Here is a 24,971-nt window from a genome sequence, read left to right on the forward strand (position 1 = left end):
TAGTTTGCAATTTTCAGTTTATTCTTATCATCAGTTGTGTCTTGCTGTAGTCAATTACGCTCACAAAAGTTTTTTTTGTTTCTTTCATGTTGAATCATCATAGTGGTTTGCGGTTTTGCTTATGACCAGTTTGGTTTTGAATTTTATAAATTTTTGTTTTCTGCACCTTAAACACGCCTCGTAAGGGCGTAAGGTGTCCTCCCGATGACGTTCAGAGTCATCGGGTGTCCCCACTTTCTCGTAATGCTGTTCGGGAGAGAAAATACTAAAACAGAGAGCATTTGTGTTACCGGTTGTTGTTTGTCGTCCGTTGCGCGAACAGTCACTACTCATGTGTAGTTGGTATATATAGATCGCTTTAATTCGGAGAAGAAATCTCACATAAATCTGATGTTGCTTTTGCCTTTTCTGAATCTTTGAATCTTTTCGGTTTAAAGAAATTTTGTTCTCAAATCATGTAGTTTAAGAGGTGTTTTGACTGTGTTTTGTTAATTTGTGTAATGATTTACAAACCAGCTTGATCTGCCAGATCGTGTTTTTTTCTCTTGTCAATTAATTTCACCGGTCATTAGCCGGACTCTTGCTCTTTTCCGAGATTCAGCGTTACTTGCTTTTTCTTACATTCCGGTTAGCTCGGTTACAATGTTACAATAGATACCTATGCAAATTACTCACACGCATGATCATATTTTGTTTGTTTGTTACGATAATTTCTCGATTCTGTACTTAGTATGGTAAATGTCTCCACATATCAGTTCTCGACAGGTTTACTCGTTTCTTCTTGTTCTATCCAGCTATTTGTGTTATTCAATGCAGACTTGTTTACATGATTTTCAAAACAAATCATTCATTTAAAACAAAAAGGTATCCGATGTTTAGCTCGCATTTTTAACTTAAAAACGTAAAATGGTAGCCAAGAGTTTTCCAACGTTTATTTATTAACCTATGATATACGCATGATCGTTTCGCTCCACGCGGTTGATGTCGTTTACTATAAATAATAAGCTATAATTTTAAAAATTAAAAGTGTTAAATCATTAATTTTAAGTAATATGAATATCACAACATTTCTTGTTTCAATTTTATCTCCTTTATCTTGCTCCGTATTGTTAGTTTTTGCATTATGTTTTCCAGTTGTCGCAAATTGAATTCACTTGTGTCGATTTATTTCGAAATAGAGAGAAAATGAAGAGGTGTTCGGGAGACAGTGGAAGGAATATCAACATATATAGACTAAAATATTGGTATTCGAAGGAACGTTTGCACTTTTTTGAGTTAGACATCGAGATATTGTTCTTGCGAGTTTCGGGAAAACTCTGCAGTTTGAAGTTTGAACCTGAGTTAGAATAAGTGTCGAAAGATTAAACCAGCGCATTTTCTCAAGAGGCTGAAATGTAAACGCTATGGGTCAAATATATTTTCCCGATTTCACCGTAGATTTAAAGTAAAAACAAAATCTAGAGGAAAAATAGTAAGATTCATTAAAACTCGAACAGTGTTCCCCAGGTCCAATGGTACGTTCTGTTACAACTAAGTGTACGTTTTCTTTTCTTCGCGACGAATATAATCAGGTGCTACTGAGAGCAACTCTCAGAGTCTAGGAACGTAATTAAATTCATATTTTCTGCTTTACGGATCTCGGCCTGAATGTGAACAAGAAGCTTGCTTGAGATCAGAGAGGTGCTGGTGGAACTTCCACTCTCATTACTTTCCATTTCCACGGTCACGCTCTCTCAAGGAAAGGGAAGTCCTCCTTGCTGCGAATTAATTTGCTGAAACAGAGCTGTGGAACTGTTATCGTTACTGGAACTGCTGTTGCTGTGGCTAATCAGATCGAGATTGGAAAAAGGTGTGCTGCTAGAGAGGAATTGCTGTAATTCCTGGTGGGCCATCGGTCAGGCTTCGGTCCCACCGACCATGGATGACGATGATGAGGAGCAGTTTTTGGGTGTATATACTGACGCATTCGGATCCAAATTGGAGGGACAGTTGTTTGAGTTTTGCATTTGTACTATCTGGCCATTGACTGCAGCAGCGGCAGCAACGAGTCCGGGATTGACTGCTGATTGCTGTTGGGGATGGGCTTGCTGCATCATCCCGGCACCAGCCACTATCGAAGTAGAGCCCGACAGACCGGCAGCAGTGGTTGTAATTGTCGACGTTAGTACATTTAGATTGCTTAATTGACTGATCAACGGCGGATTGTTCATCACCAAGTGCGACATGGGACTCGGCTGTTGACCTCCGGTAGCCGATGGTAGTCCATTGAGAGCCGGATGTGGCAACAATTGAGGAGCATCAACCAATCGCATCAACGATCCTCCACCATTCCCACCTGCTGAAGGCCCGGGACCAGTCAGACAAAGCGCATCGTTTGGCATGGCCGGCATAACTGCTAGCAGCTGAACTATCTTTGCTTTCAAGTCTAATATCTCCTTCTCCTTGGTGCGAAGTGAACCTGTAAAATACCATCGTGTAGACATTTACGTTCAAAGTTTAATTTTAAGATGTAAAACCGCTTACATGTGGCAATCTCCAGTTGCCGTCGGGCATCTCCGAGGGCCGAGAATAAGTCCAGCTTAACTCTCGTTTCCGCCGAAAGGTTCTTTTCCAGTGTATTATTTTTGTCCTGCATTGCCGCTAGGGCAGACATTAATACTTCGGCACTCTGCTGAGATTCACGGTTTCGTAACTGCACCTCAAACTTGCGCATCTGTAAAGTTAAATTTTCCACAAAATTAGAAAAAAAAATTGAAAAAAACGACCAATTGCTGAAAAACAAACCTCCTGTTCAAAGCTCCGATTCTGCTTTTCGGCGTTGTGCTTGGCGTCTTCAGAGTTGATCAGATCCACCCGCAGGCTCTGGATTTCCATTTCCATCTGTTGCCGTTTTACCTTGCACTGGTCGCCACACTCAGCCGCACGAGCAACGGCACCCGCAGCTTTCTCCTCCGCCAGCTTCCGGTGTTTTCGTTCGTTCTGCAGCTGGGATTCCAAAGACTGTCGGTGGCGCCGTTCATCTCCTAGCCGTCGTTCCACGGTTTGCATGTTCTGTCGTTCCTGTTGCCGTTGCGTTTGGAGTTCCTGAAATCTGGAGTTTTGAGAAGATAAGTTAAGTTGTTTTTTTTTTGGGTAATTAAAAATCTACATTATATTAAAATATTCTTACTTGTTTTGTAGTTCCTCGTTTTCCTTCTGTTTGCCCTGCAAACATTGTTTCAGATTGGCGTTGGCTGAATCGTACTTTTGACGCAGTTCGTGTTCACTCTGTCGCATCGCTCCCAGCTCGGATCGCAGCTTCTTGGCATCGGCCTCCATGCGACTGCAGCCTTCGCAAACCTTCACGGTAACGACCACAGGCACACTGGGAACCGCAGCCGCCGATGACACCGATGCCGATGTAGCTGCCACGTTTGAACCGTTGGACTGAGTATTATTACCACTGCTAGTAGTCGTTACCCGTTGCTGTTCCTGTTCACTGAGATGATTGTCTTTGGAAGCTGTCGAAGAAGTGGTTGAAGAAGACGAGGAAATTGAAGAAGCCATTGAAGACATTGTGCTGGTGGTCACAGTCGATGCCGAAGCTGCAGTAGTTGTTAGAGTGCTTATTGAAGACGCTAGAGCAAGCGTTGCAGCCAAACGAACCGCAGCCAAGTTATTGGCATTTTCCTTCTGTTTGATTCGATTTTTTCGACCGGAACGGCTTGGTTTAGGTTCTACCACCGGTGGATCATTTTCAACATGGTTCTGATGCAGTTCCATGTCATAATTAACCACGTGACCGTTCTGTTGATGTTTGTTCTTGCCTCCTCCACCTCCTCCTGCCCCTACACTGTCATGGTGGTTGCTGTCATTGCTGTTACTGCTATTGGCATGATTGGATTTACTTTGACTCGAGCTCGACCCAGAAGAGCCTGTTTCCGAGGTGGATTTTTGCAGTCCAGAAGAGTCACAGTCTTTTTTCTCCTTTGGAGACATGGCAGCACCGTTTGTGTGTGAACTGTCCACGGAAGATCGGGAACTTTCCTTGGCGTTGCTGCTGCTATGATATGAATAGTTTTGAGCTTTTCCACTGAGCGACCCGGAACCGTCCTTATCAAGACTTTTCCGGTGCAGCTGCTTTGAGTGTGCCATCCCACCATTCATCGTAGTGCTTCCGCCAGTTCCAATACTTCCGGACACCCCACTACTCGATGACGAATTACTGGATATTGAAGCACCGCTCCCGGCGTGCCCATTAGCGGCATGAATCAATCCTGTAACCGCCGCATTGCTCACTTGCGCTTTGTTGTGACTTTGAGCTGAGTTCTTACTGCTATGATGGTTGTGATGATGATGATTACTACCACCACCAGGTCCATTTCCTGCTCCGGAACTGCTATTACTACTGTTGCTGCTACTCTGAAGCGCCGTCACGGACAGTTCTTTGCTCATCGTATTCACCGGCGACAGCTGGTGATCTTGATGTTCAGTATTGATAGAACTGCCGTCCGTAGAAGTGGCGCTAGTAGCAGCGGATTCCTCCTTAGGTAAAGCTTCCTGCAGCAGCTGCATGTAGAAGTCATTGTCTTTGGCCACCTCACGCTGCTTTCGCTGCCTTATTCGGTAACCGACATAACTCTTGAAGCCGAACCCTAGTGTCACCACCGGATATCCAATGCTGGAATAAACCAAAAATCCACGTTGTTTAAGACAGTCTCTAAACAGATTTCAATTATTAACGTACCAGTGCGCTGCAAACGGTCGACACAGATCCAGGTGCGGTATGTTTCGACTGTCCTTCCATCGGATGGCTGCCTCCAGATAGACAAACAGTATCCATAAAATTATGGTTGGCAGACAGATTCCTTTATCTGAAACATTAGAGAAAAATACAGTAATTCATCGCTTTCGAAGGAGATTTTTCCAAATTTACCTGTATGCCACACATACTGCACCCAGACGTAAGTGCTGGCCGCGAAAAACAACCACTGAACCGGTATGAAGAACAGACACACCAGATCAGAGGTGATGGCAATGCATACGAATAATACCGAGAAAGCCTACGCAGCAACGATAAAATTAAAACATGTGTTAGATCCAGGGATGCCAGGTGTTAAGGATAAAAAATCTGGGCAATTTTGAAAAAAAGTCTGTGCGTGTCTGTGCACAAGGGAGATCACAAATTGGGTACTGAACAAGAGTTTTGCCGATACGTGTGAGCGGGGGAGGGGGGGGGGGGGTTAGGGGGGGGGTGTTTGTATTCGGGTTATTTTCGATTTGAGAAGTATATAACTAACAATGTTTCCTACCACGTACCATGCCAGTCTAATTTAAAAAAAAGTTTAATGAATGATTGGTCAAATACCCATGAATACAAGCGAGATTTACAGTCTAATCTGGCACTTACGGATCAAATTCGATACATGAATATCGATTTCATCACTCAATTTTGAAAGTCTGTAAAATCTGGGCACTCTAAGCAAAAATCTGGGCAAAATCTGTGTCTGACCAATATCTGGACGAAGGGTCAAAAGTCTTGGTTTTACAGACAAATCTGGGCACCTGGCAACCCAGGTTAGATCCCACATAGAAAATCTGGAAAACTTGCGTGCGTGTGTGGCGAAACTTACCAGACCCTTGTACTTGAAGGAGTCATACACTGACCGTAGCAGCAGCCAGAACGGCCACAGGAATTCGAACCGAAACTCGAGCAGGAAATCAGCGGTGATGACGAATGCCCATAGCAGCAGAAATTTCACGTATAACAGAGTGTTGCTGTGCACAAAAGAAGAGAGAAGAAATGCATTACTATTTAGAAGGTTATGTAGTTTTTAATAAGTTAAAACTTGAGTTATATTATTTTTTTTCTGGAGAACATTTTTTAAAAAGTTTTTTTCATCATTAACGAGCGAGGTCGACAAAAAAGAGCCAGGGGTCAGGGCCAATCACAGAACCGAGTTTCACAAACTTAGTCTTGTTGATTTGCTTGAAGTTGGAAGAATTTATTTTAAATTGCAGGAGCCATTTTTCAATTTTTGATTTTTCAATATAAATTTTCTATTTTAAAACGCGTTTTTACTTTAGTTTGTTGACTCGGGGCGAACAGTTATTTTATTTACATAAAAAATAAAATAACTGTTCGCCCGAGTCAACAAACTAAAGTGAAAACGCGTTTTAAAATAGAAAATTTATATTGAAAAATCAAAAATTGAAAAAATGTCTCCTGCAATTTAAAATAGCACCATTGATTGGGGCACTTCGAATCTTATTAGACGGACAAGTTTTTAGCTGTTGAATCATCCTGGAGGATGATGTAAAAACACTCACAAAAAAACAAAAGCTTTTAAATAGGGTTACGTTTTTTGGCATTGAAAAACAATAAATTCTACTGACATCACTGCTGGTGCCTAGCGATGTATTGCACGCCTAATTTAGGCAATATTTCGCTATAGGCACTAACAGTGATGTCAGTTGAAGTGAATGTTTCTAATGCCAAAAACATGTCCCTATTCAACAGCAAATATGTGAAAAATTTCCTTAAAAGAATTGGCGCGAAAACCATTGGCAGGCTCACTTCCACAAAAGGAACAAAAATGATAAAGATTTTCTTAACAAATTATTTTAATTTCTCAGAAAAACCCAAGAGATAAAATTTACTCATGTAAACGTTAGTTTAAAATTCAGGAAAAAAAATGTGGATGAATTTTTGAGCCAAAATAAAGCTCTTTTGACCCCAGGGTTTGAGAAATTAAAAAATGACCCCAAATCGACTCAGTCTATTGTTGTGTAATGATGATTAACATAAATTTAAGACAAAGCTCACAAATATCGAATAAAAATACCTACAATTAAACTGGCTTTTGGTATAAAAATCAACAGATGATCATACGAATCCCACAGCCGAATATTAATTACAATTGGGCTGGAACTGATGAGTGCAAGGTACGTCTGCGAATACAACATGCAACCTCTCGCATGGTAAGTGCAAGATGCAAAAAAGGGTTGCTGCAAATTCAACCACACATCTTATGTACCGGCAAGAAGGATAGAAAATTCCGTAATATTAAACTTCACCTCGCGAAAGGGAGAACAAACAATTTTGGCAAGTCCATTTCGAGTTGATGCATCATGGTGGCGATCTGCTTCTCGATTTCGAAATTCCCTTTGCTTCTCGTTTCGCCTAAACCGCAAAAACAAGTCAGCTGTTCTGTTTGGCTTCGTAAGTGAGAACTGATAATGAAAAAAAGCGAGCAGATGGATGGGCTCTTTCAATGAAAGCTGCAATGTTCACCGGCAGATGTTTTTACGGAAATGTCTTTTGATATGACTTATTTACATCTTAATCTTTTCATGGGTTGGGAATTAACGGCAAACGTAGTGAGTTCCTGTTTTTTCCCAATACTACAAATAACGGTTATTGCACCAGCGAAACTGTGAATTTTCGATCCAAGTTTAGAAGAAAGAAGTTTTGGTATAATTTTTGGTAAAGATCAACGAGTGCTATTTTTTTTTAATGATCCAAATATATGCTACCAACTCATTTCTACTATCAGCTGCGGTGTTGAATTTGTGTTGTCTGTTGAATTGGGCTTTAAGTACTTGATTATTGTCAGTGTAACACTGACACACCGGACAACATTGTACGATAGCACTGGAAATGTTTACAAATTGATTGTGGATTCAATTTGTAAATATTTACCATGTTATTCTACGAGCGTGGCTAGTAGGTATGTGCTTAAATTGGCTAACGGCACAGTTTTGATGACGAACCCCTTTTTGGCAGTTGATTAGCGACCAAACAAGAATGAACAACTGGCAGGCATAGTATTTGGAAAAGAATTGCAAATGGTATCAAATCAATAAGTTAAATATTCTATTTGAAATGAAGTTTAGAACTTAAAAATAATTTGCAAACTCTGTAAGTTACTAGGTGCATGTCATGTTCTTTTAGTGAGAACATTTCAAAAATAAAAATTATTAACGGATAGAAGATTAGAAGAAGATGAAAAGGCGTTGAAACTGAGCAAAAAATAAGCATCCGGGGAGCATTTTCATCAGATACTAAATTTTTGTCCCGTATGAAGCAATGTTGTTAGAAAAGTAATGCCAGATAGTGCTCCGAATGAAATAGGGAAGATTCGGGCTAGTACGATTAGTTTTTGGAATCAAATTAATCGATTGACTAAAAGGATCAGGGAACTGAGATAAACGGAGAATCATCGTCAATAATCAAATAAATTTGGCAGCCAATGATTGAATTTGTTATAATTTGTGGCAATTTGTTAGAGAGAATTAGAAGGTTTCAGTTAAAATGAGAGAAACCGGTGCTCAGAGAGAGTGAAAATGTGCTAATTGTTGCAAATTGTTAAGCAGTTGTTGAATTTTGATCATTACCATTCCAAATGCAAAGAATTTTATTCTCTCTCCACTGCAATCCCTCGAAAAAGATGCTTGCGCCAAATGAAAAATAAAATATTGCACTTGTTTCGAACAAATCAGCATAATCAGCTTTCAGTCTAACTCTGTTCATCTGATTGGCAGACGAATCTGATCAACATTCATAAAATAAGAGTTGAAAATGTGATTCAAAACTTTAACAGCGATTTTCTAGGAACATATCAAGTGGCTCATACGACCTAATCAAATCAAACTCAAAAATTCACATCAGATTTCAATAATTTATAGCACACTACTCAGTCGTTAATCGGACGCTGTTGGAACCGACAACGAAAACGTCCATTACCAAAGGTGCCTTGACAGAAACATTATTTTGTTCAAAAGTTTTGACTCTAAACACTATTTTTCATCACAATAATTGATATATTTTATAAAATTGAGAAAAAAATAATGAGAAAAACTGAATTGAATGAGTTAAAGATTTACTAACGTTTGATAGTAAGTAAATATATGAAAAACACCAGTTCTATCTATAAAATAAGGCTGAAACCAATTTCAAATCCTTTTGTCACTTGGAGTTGGAACATAGCGAGGAGAGCGGGGAGAGGAGGGGAGGAATAATAATAAATACTGTAAAAAAACAAATAAATTGGATTAAATTGCACGAAAGCTTGTATGCAACAAAATTTTATACTATATCATTGCACAAAACCTATAAATCAAGTTTTTTTTCGAAAAAATCAATGTAATCAAGGATACAAAAGGTGGAATAACTGCCATCTTCCAAAATTGGTTTTTTGGTCTTGTAATTTTTCGAATATTTGAATTCTATTTCGAAATTTACATAAAATACTTCAAATTTCGGCCCTTCGGGTTTTTCGGAAATTTCGAAGGGGGCTGGGGGGGTGGGGGGTAGGGGGAGGCTGATTCAAAAGAAGATATTTATATTTCTGCGAAATTAGCTCTTTAAAACGTCCGATTACCGAGCGTGTCCGATTAAAAAGCGTCCGATCAACGAGCGAGTACTGTGTCTTATTTAAATTTCCAATCAATAAAAAAAACTAGCAAGCAAGCAGCTTGCGCCGGTGGGTGGCAAGCCGGGCGCTCAAGGCCGATGACATAGTGAGTGCGATGCGATGCGAACTGGCGTATGCGATTCAATGCGGCGAACCACATTTGATGAAAATCTATGTGAATCGCTTAAACCTGACATACTCAACGCGGCGAAGCAGATGTCAATTTGTTCCGCCGCTCGAGTTAGCATTGGCCGCGTTCGCCAATTCGCATCGCATCGCTCTCACTATGTCATCGGCCTAAGAGAAACATCGAGCGACAAACAAAACCCGTATTCGTTCATCCCACTCGCTCAGTTTTGCACACAACCTGACAAAAACGAACATAAATCTAGTTTCGCCCAGGGGATTGCAATAGAGGCATTTGGAGTTCTACAACTTCTTCAGAATTTGCAAAAAGTCGCACATTTTCTGCCTCTCTGAGAACTGATTTCTCTCATTTTAACTTAAATTTACTCATTTTCGCGCACAATTGTACGGAGAAAAAAATATAGTATTTCCAACAATAATCCACTTATATTCAATCATATATCTGATTAATTCTCGGCTAACTATAATTATTAAAACTTCAACAATACATATAATAGACAATCTTATTGATTTCGTACAGTCAACAATGTATATTCAACTATAGTTGTATGATTAATTTTGTGCATTCAACTATAAATATAATAGATTCAACTATAATGCACGATTGATGTTATACATTCAACAATAATTATAGTAGAATCAATAATAATTATATGATTGATTTAATTATAAATATGATAGATTCAATTATAATATGATTGATTTAATTATAAACATGACAGATTCAATTTTATTTCTATGATTGATTCACTGAGGTCAACTATAAATAATGTACAAATAATTTCTGTTTCTATTGGATGTTATCATATCTGAAGCACTTTTTCGGAATAATTTTATGGCTACGTTTTATTTTCTTTTAATTTATTATTTCAGCATTTTGAATTTAGTTCGTTTTAGCCGCCATGATGCTAGAAAACCTGACCGGAAATCCCGATATCCATGTCCTGGTTCCTCTGCTGTTTTTCTTTTTGGATCTTGATGCATGGTTGCCCAGGAAATTTTGCGTCTTAACTAATCGGTCCCGGAAGATGTTCGTGCTTCTGCACCGGCGAAGATTACTCAATATCATGACATAAATCTATCATACGTTGACTTACCATAATGCTAGTTTACTGTGGGATCCTGCCAGGATCGTGTAAAAGAACGTCGAGACCCACGTCGATCTCCCGGGCAGCTATAGTAGGTGTACTTTTCCCAATTCCAGGAACTGTCGGCCTTCTACGAGACCGCTGCCACGAACTGGTAGAGGAAAATGTTTCCTCATCACCGGAGAGTGCTTGCGTTTTGCCACCGATGTCAGGAACTATCGGCTGAGCCCTAAAAACAGCGATACGATCGCTACAGGGAACACGTATCGGGTCCCACACTTTTTTCTTGTTTTAGCTGATGAACACTATAGTATTTAAGTAACACAGAATCTATCATAACAATACAGTTTTATTTACTATATTTATGTTTCAATACCTAGAATCAATCATTCATTTGTAGTTGAATCTATCATATTTACAATTGAATCAATTATATCACTACAGTTGAATCTATCATATTTACAGTTGAATCAATTATACCACTACAGTTGAATCTATTATATTTATAGTTGATTGCCTATAATCAATCATACAATTGTAGTTGAATCTATCATATCTACAGTTGAATCAATTAAGGTACACCGGGGCAAGTGCAAACTCGGGGCAAGTGCAAACGTTCAACTTTTCTCTGTTACAAAAAAAAGTAAAAAATATTTCTTCTTCTAGAAATTGTTGTTTAGACCCAAACAAACAATCTGACATAGATAAACTAAACTTTCTTTTAATTTTTCACTAAAAACACGGCACTGTTTGATCACACACGAATTCAAGTACGTACTAGACATGAACAGTGTGTTTATGTTTTGCATATTTTGGCTGCAAAAAAGGGCATTCAAATCCGAATTTTCGTTAAAAGGTGAGTGTTTGAGACCGATATTCAAGTGAAAGCAGAAAATTTATGATAAATTTTCAGTACACCCCGAAAGTTGTGAAAATAATATTCGCTCTTGTTAACCCACACTGCGGGGCAAGTGCAAACGACACTACCGAGGTAAGTGCAAACGCACTTTAAGCCATGTAACATCAGCCATTTCAGAAAATTCATCACCAAAATGGTTCAGCATTATATTAAAATGGTCAGAAGGGGTATCCAAAGTGTTGTATCTGAAGCGGATGTTCAAAGTTCCGTAATGCATTAGTAAATGAAGGTCTTTTGCTTAAAACAACAGTCACCAAAAATGAAGTTCCAAAAAGTTATCAATATTGCAAGAAAACAGCAAATATATTGATAAAAGTTGATAAAACGTACCGGAACATGTATTCAATTCATTTTAGGACCGATACACTGACTCATCTGTGAATTAGTTTGGAAAAAGTATTGCGTTTGCACAAAAATTTTGAAATTTTTTCACAAAAGCATCGTTACTTTTTACCAACATTTTTTTATTTTTCACTTTCAACGGGAATTTGTTGAGAACTATTTTAGTGATGAAACGAACGATAATTGATGATTTTTGAACATATACATATTTTTTCAGGACATGTGAAAGTTGAACTATGGTGAAAACCGTTTGCACTTGCCCCGGTGTACCTTATACCATTACAATTTAATCAATTATACCATTACAATTGAATCTATTATTTTCATAGTTGATTGCATAAGATCAATCAGCAGTTTGTAGTTGAATCTATTGTATTTATAGTTGAATGCATAAAATAAATCATACAGTTGAATGCATTATATTGATAGTTCATTGCGTAAGAACAATTAGAAGTTTGTAGTTGAATCTATTATATAAGTGGTTGAATGCGAAAAAACCAACTGCATTTTGATTATTGGTATAACAAGCTGAAATAATTGAAACAACTGTCGTCTTTTTTCTCCGTGTGGCCACAACTTACTACAATTTCAATATTATTTAGATTTAGATTATTTAGAGAAGATTCGTTAATAATCACAATTTGTGTGACCATTGACGTATCTTCTCTTCTTATCTCAGTCCCGGATTCGCCATAACCTATAAGTTATACCGTATTCATTTTCGTTCAGTTGTGCACCGGTGCACACCAGTTTCATTTGTATGCATGAGATTTCACTACTAAAATAACTTAACTGAAAGTTACTAGTTTTAAAGTTTTAGTATAGCCGATTCAACAATTCCTCGATCAGCCAACTATACCACTTTCGCGTTGAAGGAAGAACTTATGTGTGTGAAAAAATGCTGAAATTTGCCAATGTTAGATAAGTTATTTTAGTAGTGAAACCTCATGCATACAAATGAAACTATATATGTCCATGAAAGTTGAAAGATTGCACTTTCTAATGTATATATTTTTGTTTTGGTATGTTTGCAACTTTTAGAGATATTAAACAATGAAAACATGCCATTTTTAAATGAAATTTCCCAAAAAGTACCATTAAATTCAAAATAGTGACTTGACACCTTCAATGAAGTTGTGTAGTTTTACAATTGTCACAACTCTCTCATACATAGTTTGTCTCAAAACTCGCTTCGAAATAAGTTAAACGAATTTTTCGTTTTTTGAGGTTAGTTTTTGAAAAAATGTCTTTAAATATGTTGTTCAAAAGATAGAGCTTTTCCGTCTTCAATAAAGGTTCTTAAAATTAGATGATCTACAACTTTTCTGGAGACGTCATAGTGGTAAAATGATAAATACAAAAAATAGAAAAATTATCTCACTTATAGGTGAATTGATCAGGAAAAAATTTACAATAAAATATGCGCATTTAAAAATGATGAAACATTGTAGAACATACCATGAAGCTATTTTGACAATTAGGCCTTCAAAAATCCCATGATCACGTTTTTCGAGTGTTAAACCACTGTCCAGCCGTGAGATCCGGAGGTGAATGATCAGCGGAAGTAGTGCCTACTATGAACTTTACAAGCAACGGTTGTCGAGAAGACTTAGCCCTCGCAATGAGTGTAACCAGTACACGACACTCATTAGACCATGTCCGTTGTCCTTTACGGGCACGAGACGTGGATATTGCTCGAGAAGGAACTCGGCACACTCGGAGTATTGAGCGACGAGTGTTACGAACCATCTTCGGCGGCTTGCAGGAGAAAGGAATGTGGAGGCGAAGGATGAACCACGAGTTCGCACGACTCAGAAGGTGTCGAAGGCTGGACGGATACGCTGGACAGGACATATCGCGAAAATGCCGGACGACTATCCTGCAAAAGAGGTGTTAGCTACCAATCCGGAGGGAACGAGACTAGCAGGAGCACAACGAGTGAGGTGGTTAGACCAAGTGGGGCGTGATCTGGCATTTGTGGGATGCCAATTGAGGTCATATTCCGGATCTTTCAAGCGAAGATTCATGGAGTTTCTGTACCAGCAGCCTTCGGAATGGCCTCAACAGAATCTTCCCGTTGCAAATACAAGAACGAAAAGCAAAGCAATACACCTCTTCCACGGTGTTGAGCTTCCGAGTTGTATTATCGACGTGACCAGATTATGTTGCAGGTTGCACAGAGGCGTGCATTTTTCGATACATCTCGCAGAGTTACTGGCAACTGGCAAACCCATCGAAGCTGTCCTATCTACTCCTAAATATTAAAATCTCACCAAGCTGTCCTATCAACTTCAAAACTTAAAAGCTCATCAAGGTAGAAATTTCGTTTGCAGTGGTTCCGTTGCGGCAAGACGAGCATCGACGTGTAGAAAATGCTCTCTTGAGGTTGACTCAAAACGAGTCGTACAGCGACGAAATCACGAAGAAGTGTTGCATCTTTCCGAAATTGGTTTCCACTAGAAAAGTCTAGCCCTCTTACAAGCTAGTGCCTTTGATCGACGCTGAAGTGTGTTGAGGGTGGACGTTCTGAAAAGGCGGAATTCCTTCCTTTCGATCTTCGATTCCCGATATAATTCTACCAAGATCTCACGGCCCTCATTAGATGGGAACCGATAACGAAAGAATGATCATAGCTAGATTTAGAACACGGGTTAGAAACCTTACAATGGTCCAGTGTTATGCGCCAACTAACGTTGCCGATTTGCAGAAGAAAGACCAGTTTTACAGTCCACTGAACAGCGTGGTAGAGAAAATTCTGAAGGGTGACATTCAAATCCACTTAGGCGACTTCAACGCAAAGATTGGCTCCGATAATCAGGACCTTGAGCGCATCATGGGGCGCCATGGCCTAAGACAGATGAGCGAAAACGGAGAGCTGTTTGTAGAATTTTGTGGCAACAACAACATGGTGATCGGTGGATCGCTCTTCCCCCATCGACCAGCACATAAGGTCACTTGGGTATCCCGAGATGGCCGAACAGAAAATCAAATTGACCACATCTGCATCAGCCGAAAATGGAGAAGGAGCCTCCTTGATGTCCGCAACAAACGAAGCGCAGACATTGCATCTGACCATCACCTCGTCCTTGGCGAGATACGACTGAGAGTTGCGCGTGTCCAACGGCGCGAGGAGAAAGTCGGGTGTCGATACGACGTCCGCCGGTTGGAGAATCCAGAGGTGAAAAGGGCATACGTTGAACAGCTAGAATCCCGAGCCTCGGAGCTGCCGACAGACGGAACAGTCGAAGAACAGTGGTGTGGAATCAAGGATGCTTTTATCACGACGAGCAATGGTACTCTCGGTAAAGTTTGTGGAAGACGAAGTGAATGGATGTCGGATGAAACCTGGAGGATGATCGATGATCGGAGAAAGGCGAAAGTCGGAATTGAGCAGGCATGTACCGGGTCAGCCAAAGCAGCCGCCCGCTTACGATATGCGGAGCTTGAAAAGGCAGTTAAACGAGCTTGTAGACGAGACAGGAGAGCCTGGGCAAACTCCCTAGCCGAAGAGGGAGAAAGAGCCGCCGCCATTGGAGATATCCGATTATTATATGATATTTCTCGCCGCCTTAGTGGTGCAAGGACTAATGCAAGAATGCCGCTGAAAGACCGAGCAGGTCAGCTGCTGACAGATCGAACAGATCAGCTCAAGCGTTGGACTGAGCATTTTGAACAACTTTTCCGAGTTACAAATAGCAATGGCCAACAGAACCCGCAGCTCGAGGCGCCCACAGTAAGTCGCATTAATGGCGTCAACTCGGAAGCGCCCTCGCTGGCTGAAATAGAAGCGGCAATCAAGGACATGAAATCCAACAAAGCGCCTGGAATCGATTGCATTCCTGCTGAAATGCTAAAAGCCGACCCTGCCTTGTCAGCACAAATGTTGCACCGTCTTTTCGCTGACATTTGGGAAACTGCAACATTCCCGGCCGACTGGATGCAGGGTATCCTCGTAAAGGTCCCGAAGAAAGGAGACCTGACAGAGTGCGGTAACTGGCGAGGCATAACGTTGATCTGTACAACCCCCAAAGTACTCTGCAAAGTGATCCTGAACAGGATCCAGGAGAAAATCGACGCTACACTCCGACGGCAACAAGCTGAATTCCGATCCGGACGATCATGTGTAGACCACATCACAACGCTACGAATAATACTGGAACAAATCAACGAATTCCAGGACTCTCTTCTGCTGGTGTTCGTTGATTTCGAAAAAGCATTTGACCGACTGAACCACGAAAACATCTGGGCTGCTCTTAGATGACGAGAGGTCCCAGAGAAACTAGTCCATCTCATCGAAGCACAGTACGAGGCATTCTCGTGCAAGGTCTTGCACGACGGTGTCTTGTCCGAACCAATCCCGGTAACGGTGAGTGTGAGACAAGGATGTATTTTGTCACCGCTGCTTTTTCTCATCGTAATGGATGAGATCTTGACTGGATCGATTGACTGTAGACCAAACCGAGGATTGCCGTGGAATCCTTCAGCGATTGAGCAACTGAACGACCTTGACCTGGCAGACGATATTGTTTTGCTCGCCCAAACACAACTAGACATGCAGAGCAAACTCGACGACCTCACCGAAAGCTCCAAGGCAGCAGGTCTCAAAATCAATGTCGGAAAGACCAAGTCGATGGAAATCAACACAGAAAATCGTTCCAATTTCGTGGTAGCTGGACAACAGATCGAGACAGTGGAGTGCTTCCAGTATCTTGGTAGCCAGATTACGCCTGATGGTGGTACCAAGAAGGACATCGAAACCCGGATCAAAAAAGCCCGATTTGCGTTCGCGAGTCTCCGAAACATCTGGCGCTCACGCCAGATCTCTCTACGAACTAAGATCCGAATCTTCAACTCAAACGTCAAATCCGTATTGCTGTACGGGTGTGAAACTTGGTGCACATATGCGGTGACGACGCGAAAACTGCAAGTTTTTGTGAATCGCTGCCTGCGGAACATCGTCCGCGCTTGGTGGCCTGGCAACTGGATCTCAAACGTTGAACTTGTAAGTGGAGATGGATTGGGCACACGCTGCGAAGAGATTAAAACAGTGGTCGGAAAATCGCTCAAGAAAAGCAATCAGGAATGGTTTCTAGCTAGAATGATGCTACCTCCGAGTGCTGTGATACGCACGTGGTAAAAGTACCCATTGAATATATGTCGAAAATCAACACTAACTTGATATAAGAAGATATACCATACTCCACCGGAGGCTACCGTTGCTATTCGTCACGTGGCTAATCGACGGTGATCGACATACTTGGTGATACATTTTGAACGTCGCTCCCTTAATCATTCCCGAACGTCTATCCTCGCATCATTGTTGATAATGCTCGTTATTGATAGACGATCATTAATGTTTCAAAAAGAAAAATCTGAATAAATACCAGGACCACATGTTCAAAAAAGCTGTAGCACATGCTGGACAGTTCATTGCGGTTACCTAGTCATGATTTTGTCCTTCTAGGCAAAACGAAAAATAAAAAATCATCTGACAGCCTACATAGATCGCTCAGAACTGATACATATCAGTTATGATCCTAAAGGTTGAAAGTCGTTAGGGGAAGGAAATCAGCATCGAGACGTTCGTTGCTGATAGTCTGCGTCCTTTTTTACCTCATCATGTATCGCAAAAGTGTTTCAAATACAGAAGCGTCGTTGTCATGCATGATTGTTTGTATGATTTGGTTGAAGAAGGAAAATTTGGCTGCTTTGATTTTTTGGCTCTGAATGTAGTCAAGCATGGCTCAGTGAAAATGATTGATTTTCGGAAGCATGGATTAAAACGAGATTTGCAGAGAGGCGCTTGATTGGAATCCAGATGGGCATCGAAGAAGAGGCAGGCCCAAAAGCTCGTGGCGACGAAGTCTAGCCGCTGAAATCCGCACAGTTGACGAGAACCTTGGCTGGCAGCAAGTGAAGACGCTGGCTCCGGATCACCAGCAATGGAGATCTTTTATCTCAGCCCTATGCGTCGGTCCATCGGCGCCGGACCCTTAGGTAGGTAGGTCCGCTTTCTGTGTGTTCAATTCGCAATCGAAGAACAATAGATCGATGATTGCTGATGACAGGTGATGATGATAAACGCGGTACAAATGTTTACATCATCACACTGTTAAGCAAGAATACTCAAATTGCGTTTGTGGTAACACAACAGTGTTGCCAGATATTCTGGGTAAGAGTATCAAAGTACTCATTAAGGAATAAGTACTTTTCCGGTTAGGAAATATGATAAGTGAAGATTGCGACAATAGCAATCGCTAATGAATTGTGTAGTTATGTAATGACTATACTGACGAAACTTGAATAAAGATAGCTCTATTCCACTTCCACCAGGGAAACCTGCGTTTTTCAACAGGTTAAGAGCCCAGATACGTCTGGAAAATTGGAAAACGAGTTAGTGAGGTACTCTCAATACTTGCGGTTAGCAAGTTCATCAGCGACCAGCGCAGAAGGACCAGCCAGGTCGAGGGGCCAGCCACCAACCAGAGGACCACCGCAGAGGGCCAGTCAGCCAGGAGTTTCCACCAGAGGTCAAGTTCGGGGAGGTTATTGGACCGAGGGGGTTACTCTCGATGCCGTCACGAGCCACGCTGCGGTTAGCAAGCGTGAGCTCACGTTCGACGGCCGGAAGGAGTCTCAAGATTCGCAACCGGGCTGCGCAGAGATGGACAGGTCCAGCTGCAGCAACACCCCTGATTAATTGGGTGGTGCTGATAGCCGAGAGGGTTACTCTCGTGCTTTTGTTGTGCGCTATGATCAGCAGTTATGAGCTGATCCATGCGCAGAGGATCGTCAGCGCAGAGGCCACAAGATGCTCCAGGTCAGCCAGAAGGTGTCACTGGTCAGCCAGAAGAATATTTTTTTTGAAAAAGTTTATTTTACGTTTTAATACCTAGTGCTGATGTTTGTCTTCAACTTTTGTCAAGAAATTGAAGAAAATGTTTGAAGGACTTTAGGATCTATTTATTATTTCAAAAATATTATATTTTTGCAATACCTATGAAATCGAAAATTTTCCACAGTGTAGTTGTGTGCGAAAAAATATCAACGCCACTAAATTCTAAATAAGATGCTTAACTGAAATTCCAAATTGATAATATTTTCAGAAATTTATTTTTCAGTATCATGATTCAAGACAATGCATTGCCAAAGACTTTGATATACCGTGAAAGCACCAATGGCCGCGCAGTACCAATGGCCGCGCACTTTCAACTTAAATCTTTATTTTCTCCGAAATTCAACAACGAAAATTTCTATGTTTCGCATTTTCGGATACCTCCGCTAGGTATCTTTCACTTGTCATACTAGAAATAAATTTATTCTGCTTTTTGAGGTCAGGAAACAATAAAAACAAACATCGTTTTTGTCGGATGCCATTTTTTCTGTTGTCCTTAGCAAGTGAGCTAAACGGGTCCCTTTTTAAAATTCAGTTTTTTGTGTTTAGTTCGAGCACCTTGGCAAAAATTTTCGAACGTAAGTTATTTGTGGCTATATAACGAATCAATTGTGAAGAAAAGTGAACAGTTTGAAGGTTCTGTTGCGGAAAAAATGACAATATTGTTGTGCACGGCCATTGGTACACTTGATTTTTGAATGTTTCTATTGCCGCGCACGGAAAGTATTCTAGTATTTATAAGCAGTTAATCTTAGTGAACTTCTTCGGAATTTCACAAAGGTTATTTAAGATTCACAGGCAAGTTTTCCAATCAATGTTTTCCTTCATAAAACCGGCTGAAAAAACACATTTTTTTGAAACAGTGTCAGAAGAAACGATTATCTAATAAAAATTGCTACAAAGTGTTGGAAATTTGAGGTTAGATAGCAACTCGGATCTGTTTACGTTTAAATTCGTCAGTTTCTTCGTGAATTTTCAGACAGCTCGCCGAATTTGTGATGATTCTTCGAAATCGGGACCGAAAACATTGTTCCAATATATCTTCCGGCAAAATAATGCTTTGTAAAAATGGCGCCTCATACTAATTTTGCACTAGACTAGTATCACAAAACAATGACGACAAATCAGTATTTGATGTGTGAATCTTGAAAATCCTTACCTGAGAGTAATCGCAATGAGCCTGAGAGCCATGTAAACAGCATTTTTAACTGTTTGAATACCTTATCCACTGTTAAAATCAAATTAAGAAGTGCGCGGCCATTGGTACACTTGTGAGCGGCGATTGGAACAAGCATCATAAGCGTGCGCGGCCATTGGTACACAAACACTTTTTACAAATTCGCGTTTTTTGTGACGTTACAATGAAAAATCTCTCGCTTTTAAATTTTTCCCTTAAAGAACGTAAGTTTTACTACGTGTCAGTGCTTTTCTTTTCGGAATCGCACAAAAAACGATTTTTGTATGGCACAGAGAACATTCATCATTGCTTAAATGCGCGGCCATTGGGTCCTTCACGGTAGTCGGCAGATCATATGCTGCGGTAGAGGAGATCTAACGCAAACTGGAACGCGAAGCAGGAAGAATTGGATTGACGATAAATACGTCCAAGACAAAGTATAGTCTGACAATGACATAGGCATGATCGACGGCGACGAGCTAGAGATAGCCGAAGACTTTGTCTATCTCGGCTCACTGGAGAACCCAGATAATGACACCAGCAGTAACCTGTACATGACGCTCATTCATTACTGGGAGTATTCGAGCGACTAGTGTTAAGAATCATCTTTGGCGGTGTGCAGGAGGTACGAACTGTGGAGACGAAGAATGAACCACGAGCTCGCACGAGTCTACGGCAAACCCAGTATCCAGAAGGTGGTGAAGGCTGGCCGGATATGCTGGGCAGGACATGTTGCGAGAATGTCGGACGCCTGTCCTGCAATTCCTGCGAATCCTATAGGCATCAAACGCAACGAGCGAGGTGGTTAGACCAAGTGAAGCGTGATTTGGCGAATTTGAGGTGCCCAAGAGATTGAAGAACTATTTCTTAATACTGCTGATTTCTTGTGCCAATTTGGATATAATTCTATCTTTATTTATTTGAGGCCAATTAAACAATTCAAATTGACTATTTGAAACTGTAAATCATTAGACTCGTTTTAGATAACTCTGGTCATTGACTCGAGCGGGTTTATACTGATATTCAAAAACTTAAATTATTATTGATGACTTCTAACTTTCAATGTTAATATAATATTACTAGCTGACCCGTTGTGCTTTGCTACACCTTCCGGAAATAAATGTAATTTGTAAAAATTTATTAAAATTAGATTTTAGAGAGCATTGTTTTAAATCAAACCTCATCATACTTCAGAACCAACAACTTTGAAATGAGAGCTGCAGCTGCAGTTCTGAATAGCAATTCAAAGATGGTATATATTATTTACTGATCTCTAAACTCGTTTTTGAAGATCTGAAATGTGTACGCTGTACCCAAAAAAAACCTTTTTAAATATAGTCCCTTCTTTGAAAAGCTCTTTATCTTAAATTTAAATGGGAGCTCTCCCATTTTTTTCTATTTTGTCCCCCACTGCTTGAAGAAGGTAGGCAAACCGGCTCGATACCCAAACAGCACTTATCATGGTAATGAAAAATATATTAAATTAGTTTTGCATTAAATACAGTGCCAATTTTCTTTTTTTTAAATAAATTTACTACGGTAAACATATAAATATTTAAAAAAATATCATTTGCATCACTAAATAAGTTCTCAGCGTTTTTTTTTAATTTTCTCTTTGAAAGTCAAATACTCAAAAATGTAGGCGAAAATAAATTTCTAAGTTTACATTTGTCCCGTATATTGGGGCAAGTGTCAATGCAAACCTTATTTACAGATGCGTCAGAGTAATGGCTTTAAAATGGATTTAATACGAATTCCTGTGTTTTGTTCTATCAAGTTTCACTGATATATCTGCAGTACTCCTGCAATATAAATTTATGTTTGATACTCCACTTTTAACGAATGCTGTTCAAAGGGAATGACCTTCATTTACAAAGACATTTAAGAATTTTCAATATCCGCTGCAGTTTCAACATTCGGAATACCCCTTCTGGTCTTTCCAACATATTGAATCATTTTGAAGATGAATTTCTTAAAAGTTCGACGTTTGCCCTTGCTCCACCGTGTAAGTTGACAGAAGGGAATATTGTTTTTAACACTTTAAGGGTAAACTAAAAATTTCTCTTAAAAATTTTGCGTCCAGTTGAATATCAGTTCTAAAGTCTCGCTTTTAAAAAACGAAGCGGATCAAAAGTCTCTTTTATGCAGCCATGTAACACAAAAACACTTTTCATGTTAAGTACGTACTTGAATTGGTATGTAAGTAAAAAGTGCGATGGTTTTTTCAGAATTATTTAAAATAAAAAGCACCCATTTTCATTTCTAAATTCGTTTCAGTTGTGTATTTGGGCCGAAGTTACAATTTCTAGAAGAAAACATACCCCCTTATTCTGCGCCGCGCGTGAGGTGACGATAGTCGAGTCACCCGATTTCAGTAATCGCTTCAGGTGAGAAACGTCTTTTAGAATGAACTTTTTGAGTTCTTATCCTAATCTAGTAGTCACCGTGAGTAACAAATCGTATGCTCTGTCACATCGGCTTCGGGAATAAGGTGCCAAGACTCACGTGACTCCGACTCGACTCGACTATCGTCACGTCACGCGCGGCGCAGAATAAGGGGGATAATTTTAAATTTTTTTTAACAGAAAAAGTTGAACGTTTGAACATGTTCTAATGTTCCTTGAATGAAAAGTCGAATGCTACCTACATTAACATCTTTCAATTGGTTTTGATTCGATTGATAAAATATCAATCCGTGTCACATCTAGGCGTCATTTATTACCACGAGCTGTGTACAAATCAAATAAGCAAGAAAAAAACAATCTAGATTGCATATCGCCTCACGTGTTTGAGAAACAGGCGTCTTATTGTAAAATTTTCCAGCAATCAATGAACAGTGTGCTTTGGTTACTATCCTTATGCGTCGACGTTTGCTCGCCCATGGAGACGAAAAACAAACCCCAGGTTGAGAAATACGCGCCAAAATATTCCTACTGATCAGTATGCTATGCCTGGGTTACTTTCCTTTTGCGACGCCTCGGCCATAGAGACGAAAAACAAACCGCCCAAAGGAAAAAAAATCTCAAGAAAATGGATGTCATGACTTTAATTTGTTTCGAAAAACTACAAATTTTGTATGGAAGCCTCTTCTCCATAAGTCGGATGGAGATTTGACTATTACAGAAACCATCCCCGGCCTCAAAAACTCTCAGATGCCAGTTTTGACGATGATCGGTTCCGTAGTTTCCGAGTCTATAGGGAACAGACAGACAGACAAACATTCATTTTTATATATATATATATATAGATATAGATTACATCAGCGAAAAATAATTTCAAAGTAGGTATGTATAGATCCCAGATATAAAGGGCGATCGCTCAATCAGCCTCGAATTCGTGCTAAAAGGACAAGGCCGGAAATATTGATCAGGATCCAAATGCTCTACGCAAGCACGCTTGCTTTCATCGACAAGAGCTGCAATCTGATTATCTAAGCTAAGCAAAATCATCAACACTTACCTTCCGATCTGTTCCGCTATTTTGTTCCTCTTGATGGGCCGCCGTATCTTGCCACAGTCGGCATTTCGCCGCTTCATTATTTAGGATCGTCGCCGCCAGTTGGTGTGGATCGGCAGCGCCAGTTTGCAGCAGCAACGAGCCACTTGAAACTTGTTCCTGGAACCTACTACAATCCGCGAAAGACGGATCGCCGTTCCGGCTTCTGAGAATTGAGATAGAGAACGGCCAAGCACGATATCTCTACAGCCGAACCAAATTACTTTCTCCTCTTCACCAGATTGTGTACGTAAAGTTTTCTTTCGATTACACTTTCCCAACACGGCACCGATCTAGCGCGACGTATGACAAACCCAAATGGCCCCAAGTGTGGGAAAACTATTTTTCCTTGTTTTCCTTCGCCTTCCGTGGCGATTTTCGTGGCGTTAATTTTAGAATCTGTCTTCTTGAGCTTCTTCTAACTTTTTTTCCTCCTCCTGCTGTTGTTGATTTGGTTTGCTGGCCGCGACGATGGCAGCTGATGGCTTTTTGCTCTTCTTGTATTTTTCTTCTCTGCTGATGTTTTTTCTGTTGTTGGTAGCGGAGGTTTTCTTCTTGCTTTGTTGTTGTAGCTGTTGTTGGTTTTCTTCAATCTGTGATGATGCTCTCACTGTCCTTTTGCCCCCTTTTCCCCTAGATTCTGTGCCGTACCTAGTGCTCTCCGGATTTTCCGTGATACTAACATCCAGCCAGAGTGCACTGGACAAAACACACTTTTCACAAGGCCGCTTCCTCGCGGAAAATTACCCACTAGCTGCTTACTAATGAAGAGGGATAACGAGAAAAAAACCAATAAAATCCACTGCTCGTTTTTTCATCTCCAACCAGCAGGTTGCTGAACCGAATCAATATTTTGGGACTGTGCTACCCTTTCCCTAATTTTATCTACTCTAATCTTTACAAATTTCTTCCTAAACTGAAACAACCCTTATTTCAAATGAAGAAAAATCCGCAGGTGTTACCGAAATCGCACTTTTCCGGAACCTTCAAAAAATAGAAGCACACAATCGCAAAAAAAATTGAGAAAAAACCCAGTTACCTCCGCTTTCCGAAAAATATACGAAAACAAAATCGGCACCAAACACGAGTCACTTCCGGTTTGTGTACTTTCAATCCGTGAGGCTGCCCTCCGGAAAAGCTAACTTTTCACCGTCGACCGATAACCGTATTATTTGCGGACCGCGAGCGCAAGCAAAAATTCTTCCTTTTTTCCACTGTCAATCTTTTTTTTCCTTCTCCTGCGATACGCGATGGCAAAAGGTAAAGCAAGCACACTCCGAGAAGCGATGATGGTTGGTTTGGTTGCGTTGAGGAGATGCACTTTTTTCCTTCTTCTTCTGCACGCTGGGCCGTGTTAAACCATTAACGCTTGAAAAATAACCATAATCGAAGTTTTGTGGGTTAAGTCATTTTATGAGTTTTCTGCGAAAACTCATAAAATGGGATTTCAAAGAGAACTTCAATAATGGTTATTTTTCAAACGTAATACCAGATCTGAATAATGGTTGAAAAA

General features: G+C 40.3%; 1 protein-coding gene across 3 annotated transcripts; it reads right to left on the bottom strand.

Annotated features, from left to right (window-relative positions):
• On the bottom strand, positions 1-24,785 carry LOC129745671 (macoilin). Of its 3 annotated transcripts, none has more exons than XM_055738937.1 (9): positions 24,498-24,785; positions 23,423-24,219; positions 5,613-5,757; positions 4,916-5,042; positions 4,727-4,853; positions 3,170-4,660; positions 2,785-3,091; positions 2,524-2,713; positions 1-2,458 (listed from the first exon to the last, which is right to left on the bottom strand). In XM_055738937.1, exons 2-9 carry the CDS (start codon positions 23,497-23,499, stop codon positions 1,896-1,898), a joined length of 3,027 nt encoding a protein of 1,008 aa, XP_055594912.1. In that variant the 5' UTR covers positions 23,500-24,219; positions 24,498-24,785; the 3' UTR covers positions 1-1,895. The 3 variants fall into 3 exon arrangements, with proteins under 3 accessions (XP_055594912.1, XP_055594914.1, XP_055594913.1); XM_055738939.1 differs by having other exon boundaries at positions 23,423-24,385; XM_055738938.1 differs by having other exon boundaries at positions 23,423-24,785.
• Between the last annotated feature and the right edge of the window lie 186 nt (positions 24,786-24,971).

This window comes from Uranotaenia lowii, chromosome 2 (genome assembly GCF_029784155.1).
Source record: "Uranotaenia lowii strain MFRU-FL chromosome 2, ASM2978415v1, whole genome shotgun sequence".
In the NCBI taxonomy this organism is placed as follows: domain Eukaryota; kingdom Metazoa; phylum Arthropoda; class Insecta; order Diptera; family Culicidae; genus Uranotaenia; species Uranotaenia lowii.